The following is an 8,879-nucleotide window of genomic DNA, read 5'->3' as shown; positions in this document are numbered from 1 at the left end:
AGGAATAAAACAAATTAATATGAAAAAGGATACTTTGCCTAATCTATCAACCAAAGCTGCAAGAAAAGCAACAATAAATTTCAATCTTTTCTTTTTTTGTATTCCCTCTATGTCTCACAGTCAGGTTTGAAGCAATCATATGGAGCCAAGTGGCATTACTCACAATCCAGGCCCTCACTGAAGCAGAGGTAGTCAACAATTGTTCCATTCCCTTCACAAACAAGCCATAACTGTACAGTTCTTCTCTCGTGACCTTCTTCTTACATTTAATCATATTTAGCAATTTCAGCAGGACACTGACACACTTCAGTTGCATTAGGTCGTCACTTTGGGACCCTTAGTACAGACCAAACCATCAGCAGGACATCATATTGGACATGATAAAAAAAATAATGATTGAGTCCTCACCAGGTCTAAATACAACCTGAGATGGACAACAAAAACATGGCTTTTTACACCATGTCATTGTGTTCACTGTTTAGTTAAAAAAAAAAAAAAAAAATGCAGAAGGACAGTGTCACATTTTCACTACACCCTATTCAGTAGCTTGTGAAACCAAGTGTTTTCTTGGTCTCTAACATTTTGGTGGAAGACTTTGAGGCCACTCTTCTTTACAACCTTCTTTCAGTTCATCGATGTTTTCAAGCATTTGTTTATGCTCAGCTCTAGTAAAGTTTGCCCCAGAATTCAGTCAAGTTGATGTCTGGACTTTCTTTTTTTGTAAACATTGCACGGTTCGACCTCAGGGGTGAATTTGCTCAAACATCCAGTTCTGGGAAGCCTGGCAGCTGTCTTGAATGTATTAATTTTTTATTTATTTTGTAGAATGATAGACTTCAAATTGCATAGAAAATTGTTGAATCTAATTTGCCCATAGGTGTGAATGTGAGTGTGAATGGTTTCCTGTCTCTCTGTGTTAGCCCTGCGTCGGGTGTCACATGTCCTGCCCCTATGGTAGCTGGGATAGGTTCCAGATGACTATATTCACAATACTACGACAAACATTCCTGGCTGTCTGATTGGCCTGAATATGTAAAGCCTAAATGCAGGAACCTACTTCCAAATGGGTCCTGTTACTCTGCCTGCTAGTTTAAAGCTCCAGAGTAGAATGGGATCATTCATTGTTAATACTACATTATAAGTAACACCGGGACGTTTCCCACTGTGGCAAATGAGAACATGACTTCTAACTTAAAGATTATCACTTTAATTGTGTCAGTCTGTGTCTGGACCACACCACATCTGTATATATGTGTAAGTGAAAACCTGGCTGCAATCAGTTGTGTAGCACTTCAGTGTACCTGCTCGGTGGGGAAAAGTGTGTTGATGTATTCCACCGCATTGAAGTCGGCTCTATCCAGCGGGTCTTGGCTGGGGAATACCTTGCACACAAAAAACAAACAACGTTTGGTCGGAAACTCACGTGCTGACCGACAGATACTTTGTATAAACATGTTGTTAAATGAGTTGTGATGTGATGCTAATTATTCATTATATGATATACTAAATTTAACAACAACAAGAGATAAAAGCTAAGGCTAACGTCGTAACGTTAAAGCGATCATATTTTAATTACTTGACATGCCTATTGCAAGCCCAACACTGTTAATATTACGGTCAGCTTGGTGTTTAATAGCTAGTATTCTTAGTCCAGCTTTTTACCCTACAGTAAGCCCGCAAGATGGTTAGCCTACCTGCTGAAAGCTGTCAGCACATTAGCAAAGACCAACAACAACAGGTTACAAAGAAATCCTTCAGTACCGAGGTGAAGCGGTTACCTGTTCAATGGCTAGCTGCACCTCTGGGGTTAGATGCAAAATAGCCTCTAGATCTTCAGCAAATTCAAATTCTTCTTCCTCCATCATTGTCAAAACAAATACAAAGCAAAGATCTCTTCGGCATAACACTTCCTGGACAGGAGGCTTCTGGGATACCGGTGACGGAAGAGGAAATGCTGCATTCCAGGACTGTCGGAATCTACAAATTTTGAGAGGGTGGGGGTATTATTGTAGGGTCTCTACCTTACACTATAAATTGTCTTGGGGTGACTGTTTAGCAAATCGTGATTTGGCAGTACATAAAGAAAAACTGAATTGAATTATTTTTAGATTATGATATAAATGTAAAGTAAAAGTAAATACTCGGGACCACAGAAATGTTATTTAATAATGTTGTGCATGTTTTATGTTTGGTCATGTTGTTTTATGTATGGAAACAGGGCTGCAAATCAGTATTAGTGTTTTCTTAGAAAAAAGTCAAGTATAATAAAGACTATAAAGTAAGGTAGGAAACTTAATTTGTCTTCTTTTGATAATACAGATGACAGTGTTCAATCTATTCAATCTAGTTTGAAAAAAGTTAAAGGATAGAAAATATGTCAAAGAGGATTGACCTTTGTTCTGTGGTGTTAGCACAGGGCTTGACTGTGCACCTTTGTTATGCCACTTATTGTTTTATCTCTTCCTTTTGCAAGCTAAGTAGGTTTTGGTTACAATGTTGCATATGTGCTGTTGGACAACTTGCAGTATATAATTACTATTTTTAAAAATCTATTGATGTTAAAAAAATATCATCTAACAATTATAGGAGACATGACAGGTGTAATTAACACAACAAGTGTTTTAGTGTTTTTCTGCATGGATTATTTTCGAACTTGTGGGTAGGACAAAATTGTAGTGGCCCACAAATGACTTAAAATGAGGAATAATGAAAGTCCACTATGAACTGCCAAAACAATACAATTACTGGTAGGTTATATAATCTCATATCTCAAGTTACATGAGTGTTGCAATACCTTGATATGAAACACGATGCTGGTGAATTAAATTAATCAAGAAATCATTGTAGATATTCGGAACATTGTTATTTGGCAGATTACAAGAATATCCTAGATTTTGTGCACAACAACAGGAACTCATGAGAAGCATCATAAGGTCCCATCTTTTCTCCTGACTGCATGAGAGGTCATGTGTAGTTTCAAAACTATTAAATGTAAATATAATAATCAATTAAATACAGTGTGCTTGGAAAATATGCACTTTCTGTTTACTCCCACTCCTTAAAGCCTTGTGTGAGATGATGTGATGAAAATCCCTTCCCAGACTATTCTAATTAAATTTTACACAGCCTTACGAGCTCTTCCCACACTGAGTGTCTGCCTTCAACAAGTCTTTAAATCTCCTCATAGCTCTGCTCTAATTTTAATATATCACCATCTGCTCCAACCTGTAAATGATTCCCTGGACAAGGTGCCTGCTCCTTATTGTAAGCACAGTTTTATAAGCTTACCAAAATTACCTGCTATACATATATATATATATATAAAAACTGACCCACTCCACTAGACTAACATATTTACAACACACCTTGTCATTTAAGGAGCAGCAGTGCCTCCTGCTGTCATGAGAAGCAATACACAAACACATGTGTGCGTGAATGGGTGGATGTGTGAATGTGTGCGTGAATGGGTGGATGACTGGATATGTAAAGCGCTTTGGGGTCCTTAGGGACTAGTAAAGCGCTATATAAATACAGGCCATTTACCATTTACACGTGCACATGTAGACATGCCTTATAAGCTCCAGTTTCTGAGTATGTATCTGCATTTCGTAGCAACTGTTATGAATGCCACAGTTAAAACCCTAACATGCAAATGAAAAAGGAAGCAACATAAAATCCAGAAATGTTGCCGTGTTCTTGGACTATGAGTTCGTTCAAGAACAACGGACCAGAATAGGAAAATTATACCTGAGACAAAGTGCTGTAGGTCTGGAAGCAAAATGCTGCTTTTGGGGGGGAAATCTTGGAGCTGCATTGTGCTTCCAGGACTACAACACTTTGTTTCCTCAGTTCACAAACACTTACGGAGTGTTGTTTGCAGAACAGATGATGCAAGACGGTGGTAAACATGTCCATGTTCAGACTGTTGGAATTAAATTCAAAATGAGCATATATTTTTCAAAGGACAGTACAAAGATAGCACATCAAATGCTAATGCTATTTCATTCTGTTTATTAACTTTGCACACAGCATCCCAAATTTCTTGGAAACAGAATTGTAAATTTTTATCCTGTTAGGTTTTTGAAATCAGTTCTCCCCAGTGTCGAGACTGGGTTTCCTATAAATGGACTGAGGCAGTTTCAGGATGATTTTTATGGTCGAAACATCTGAAAGTAAAGTTTGGTCACAAGTTATTTGATCATTTGTAATTTTTTTTATGTGACACTTTTTAAAAAATAAAATATTCATATACAGTTTGGTCCATAATATTCTGGTTTTTTGTAGTTTTCCTTCAATCACACAGGATTTAAAATGAAACAATCAAGATGTGAGTGGACTGAAGGGTGGAGTGCCCACTCCGGGTCGGGGATGATTTCCTGCCCCAAGTGGAGGAGTTCAAGTATCTCGGGGTCTTGTTCGCGAGTGATGTGAGAAGGGAGCTGGAGATTGACAGACGGGTTGGTGCTGCGGCTGCAGTGATCCGGACACTGCACCAGTCCGTCGTGATGAAGAGAGAACTGAGTGTAAAAGCGAAGCTCTCAATTTACCAGTCTATCTACGTCCCTGCCCTCACCTATGGCCACGAGCTGTGGGTAGTGACCGAAAGAACGAGATCGCGGATACAAGCGGCAGAAATGAGCTTCCTCCGAAGGGTGGCTGGCCTCTCCCTTAGAGACAGGGTGAGAAGTTCTTCCAACCGGGAGGGGCTCAGAGTAGAGCCGTTGCTCCTCCACATCGAAAGGAGCCAGCTGAGGTGGTTCGGGCATCTGACAAGGATGCCTCCTGGGCGCCTTCTGGGTGAGGTGTTCCACCGGGAGGAGGCCCCGGGGCAGACCCAGGACACGCTGGAGAGATTATATCTCTCGGCTGGCCTGCCGGGGGAACGCCTTGGCTGGGAAAAGGGAGATCTGGGCTTCTCTGCTTAGGCTGCTGGCCTAAGCAGAGCTGTGAAGCACTGTCCTATCAGATCTGCAGCATTTGGCTGAATCTGAGCAGAGAGTATCGCCCTACGCTTCACAATCCACCCTGCTCCTTCTACCAGCAGGCACATCATCAGTAAACACTTGTGACCCCTGTTCTGCCGGAGGCCATACCTGTCCATGTGATGTTTTGCCTCCACCACATCTGACAGATAATGTGACATGCTTCAGATCATGAGCTGTTTCTCTCCTTCTCCATATTTTCTCTTCCCATTATTCTGGTACAAGTTCATCTTGACATCTGTCTAAATAATTTTTTTTCTCAAAACTGCACAGGCTCTTTGAGATGTCTGATCTGGCCTTCTTGTTCTTTGAGTGCAACCTGCTCAACACTTGGAATCAATTCACATCTTGTGCCTCCTTAATTTTTAATATATCAAGCCTCATCTGGCTGTGAAAATGTTTGTCAGTTAATGGTGCAATTACTTTTGAGCCTCTGAAAATGAGGGAAATGTGCATAAAAATGGCTGTAATAAACAGTTAATGCAGTCAGTTTCTTACAAAGATAAAACTGAAAAAAAGTGTAAAATGTATGGACCTCAATGTATTTTCCTCATCTTTGCTTCTTAAATGAAATGAAATGAAACCATTTGACGAATTTAGATGACAAATGTCTTTGGTGGAAATGCTGAGAACTGAAGCATTTAATAAGGCAGCCTGTGCTTTTTTATTCGGGGCCACAGGCCAACAAGATTATCAGAGTAAAAAAATATAAAGCAGAAGAAAATGAAACCACGTCAGTCTGAGTGGTTGAGTAAACGTCCTTAGTTACTTTCTGTCACCACTTTAAACACATTCAGTGTGAGATTGGAAAAAGCTGGGTAGACAGAGTGAATAGATAACCACAATCATGATGGCACTTAATTAGCTAGACGGTTTTTGATAGCCAGTGGAGAACCATAAACTCCTAATGCCTGGGCTGAATATGCTGGACTCTTGTCACTAACAGCTATTTTTTCCCCTGCCAGGCCTTATCTGGGAAGCATTCGAGTGAATAGGGATTCAGGTCAAGCAAAAACAAGTGGTCTAGCAAGTCAACGCATTCCCGAGTCTCTGGAGAGGCAGAGGAGGCAGATGAGATTAGTTCATGTCAGGATAAAGTCATCACAAGGTCTTGGACTTATTTGTGGAGATGGACATGACGTCTTTCAGGTTCATGCAGAGGTCAAGGTTTATAGCATTTATGAAAATCGTCGATTCAAACTTGTTAAAAATAAACAAGTTAAAGACAGGGTAGGGAACATGTTTTTGGCATCGCTAGAAAAAAAAACAAAACCCATTCGAACTTTTCATCATATTATGGTTCAGGGGATCAGAAGGGTAAGAGCTGATCCAAGGTGCATGGTTACAGCCAATCGCAGGTCTGTTTTTAAGACGAGATCAGACAGGTTAGTAATAATAAAGTAGTGTAAAGAGCAACAAAAGTCCATATAAGAAGAAGGGAAATCATGCAGTTGGCTATGATGAAGACTTTCTCTTGACAGAGCTTTCTTTAAATCCTGCTTGAATCTTTAATCACAGCATTAACAGAAGGTGTGGAATATAAACAAGGGGCAAGCATGTGTGCCCAGAAACCAATAAATTTGTATGGGACAAAGAAGCAAACATCAAAAAAGCTGAGAGGTAGTCTGAAATGTTCATACCTAACTTAAAAATAAAAAACACAATATATTGTTCATGTTGCTTTAATGTGGTCCGAATATAGTATATTTTCTCTCTTGTTATAGAATAAGGATGAAACGAAGCTTACGTTTATTTTCATGCTCTCATGCCTTTGTATACTTCCATATTCTCTTTAAGTTCACTCTTATTTCAACTGCTCTTCTGTCTGGTATTAGGTTTTGAGTTTTAGTTTGGATGATTGGCACACCTGTTTTGAACCATATCTGACAACGTAAAATTTTATCCATTTATAACACATATATTGTGTCACTTCACACCATGTTGGTGCACTGTGAGAAACTAGGAAGCAAAAAATGCAAAACCTTTTTCGTTGTAGTTCCAGTTGTATTCAACAAAATCTGCAAAGCTTGTGAATTTTTGGTGACTTGAGACAGGGGCCTGAGAACAGAGGTAACTAGCATCAATTTCTTATTAATTCCAACATCTCTGCACCATCACATCATCATGTGCTGTTATTGTCTTTGTCATGGTGCTATTGTCTGTTATTTATTCTGTTATGTAAACATGTACAAAGTTCAATTCTGGTCAATGAAGCTGTTTCTGATGAGTCAGTCCTAAGTAAGCTGTGGTGTGCTTCTTTCTTCCAAAACAAGCTACTTCAGCCATAATTTGCTTCTGGAACTGGACTAAAGCCTTACAAAGTGGATACAACAGGCAGGGATTGGAGTGTGGTCCAGGGATTTAACTCTTGGAAGAAAAGGAAAGAACTGTCACTGATTCTAGCAGAGCTAAAGTTACTTGCAAGTTCAATACAAGACATTTTGCACTGCTGGTTCTACATTGAATTCTGCACTGAATCAACATTAATGATATATTAAAGCATTTTATAATTAAGATAAAAATCTGAATTATAAGCCCAGCAGCCTGTCTAATTATAGATAGCACCAGTATCTGACTATTTGACAGCGGGCAAGTCTTTGGGATTTGCAAGAGGAAACGGCTAGTCCCAAATCATTTTATCCTATGACCTTTGACAACCACCTTATAATCAGTTCATCCTTGAGATCAAGTCAGCATTTGTACCTGATAAAATCTAATTTCACCCTAGTGTGCCTGAGGTACATACACATTTTTCTAAATGCAGTATGTGTGGTCAGTGTGCCCCTAACATTTGACATTTTGCCACTAAAATCTGTATAATTTCTGGCCTCACAAAAAATTGAAGAAATTCCTAAAATGCAGTAGTTTTTAATGTATTTTTGTTTTTATTTTCAAAGGGCAAAACTAGAGCTGACCAATGTAAGATTTTTTAAAGACTGATAATCATACAGACAGTTGCTAATTTAAAAATCGAACGTTTCGTTATGTTGGTCAATGCTTATTTCTTTTCGCCTCACAAAAGATAAACAGATTTCCGTCACATGTTTATGTGTAGTTATTTATTTATTTGTATACACTCTACATGACTCTGCTAGTTGTTGTGTTTGTGGCGTTCCAAATGTGTGTTGTCAACAGGAAAGTTGCAGACTGCCCTCTGGTACACAAACTATGCAACATCAGCACTGAAAATGTCCAGGTCTCTCCTATACATTTGAACTTTTCATTCATTTCTTGTTTTAAATTATGATACCGATAGAAATGGCTAATACTGGCAGTGTGCAGTGTGTCCTTAAAAAATCTTAAAGAAATTGAACAAACAGAGGACAACAGAAGAAACAGTAAGTCTAACACACCAGATGGAAAGTTATGAACCTGAGGCTGCGTTTGGTTTTTGAATTGGTCAAACCACTCAAGCTTTCTGTGCTTCGTTTCCACCAGGTCAAACTTGACACTACAATAAAAGTTGTATTGAACTATGAAACATGTGGTTTAACTCTGGCATGACTCTCACTATGCTTCTTCTTCAAGACGTCAAACACTATGCGTCAGAGTTCCTTTATTTTCTAAAAAAAAAAAAAAAAAAGAAGCAACGAAACACAACAAAACAAAAAAATTCTTGGCCTGTATAATCACTTGCTTTTATGAAAAACCTCATGAGGTACCAGCAGCATGCCATTTGCACAAACCTGATAAAGAGTCATGCACAGTGGACACTCTGCAATTGTAGTCATAGACCTGCTGATGACAGTCAAACAAGAAAATTTCCACATATTAGTATCTAAACAGTTTGTCTGGCCGAGATCGTCATCATGCATAGATAATAACAGATGAGAGACAAGAAAAAAACGAAAAACATCAAACACCAAACAATCCACACCCAGTACTGTTGTAGACGAA

At 38.9% G+C, this 8,879-nt stretch overlaps 1 protein-coding gene across 1 annotated transcript in view; it reads right to left on the bottom strand.

The window, feature by feature from the left end:
* Nucleotides 1-1,931, bottom strand: part of vps53 (VPS53 subunit of GARP complex) — a 28,133-nt gene extending 26,202 nt beyond the window's left edge. Inside the window, exons 1-2 of the mRNA XM_005720765.1 lie at nt 1,779-1,931; nt 1,302-1,382 (exon numbers count right to left, since the gene is read on the bottom strand). Coding sequence (XP_005720822.1) covers nt 1,302-1,382; nt 1,779-1,865 — 168 coding nt within the window. The 5' untranslated portion in view covers nt 1,866-1,931. The remainder of the gene's footprint in view (nt 1-1,301; nt 1,383-1,778) is intronic.
* Nucleotides 1,932-8,879: the final 6,948 nt, after the last annotated feature.

The sequence above is a fragment of the Pundamilia nyererei genome, unplaced genomic scaffold (assembly GCF_000239375.1).
Source record: "Pundamilia nyererei isolate P.nyererei 1_Seehausen unplaced genomic scaffold, PunNye1.0 scaffold00003, whole genome shotgun sequence".
NCBI lineage: Eukaryota > Metazoa > Chordata > Actinopteri > Cichliformes > Cichlidae > Pundamilia > Pundamilia nyererei.
This window is presented reverse-complemented; position numbering and strand designations above follow the sequence as displayed.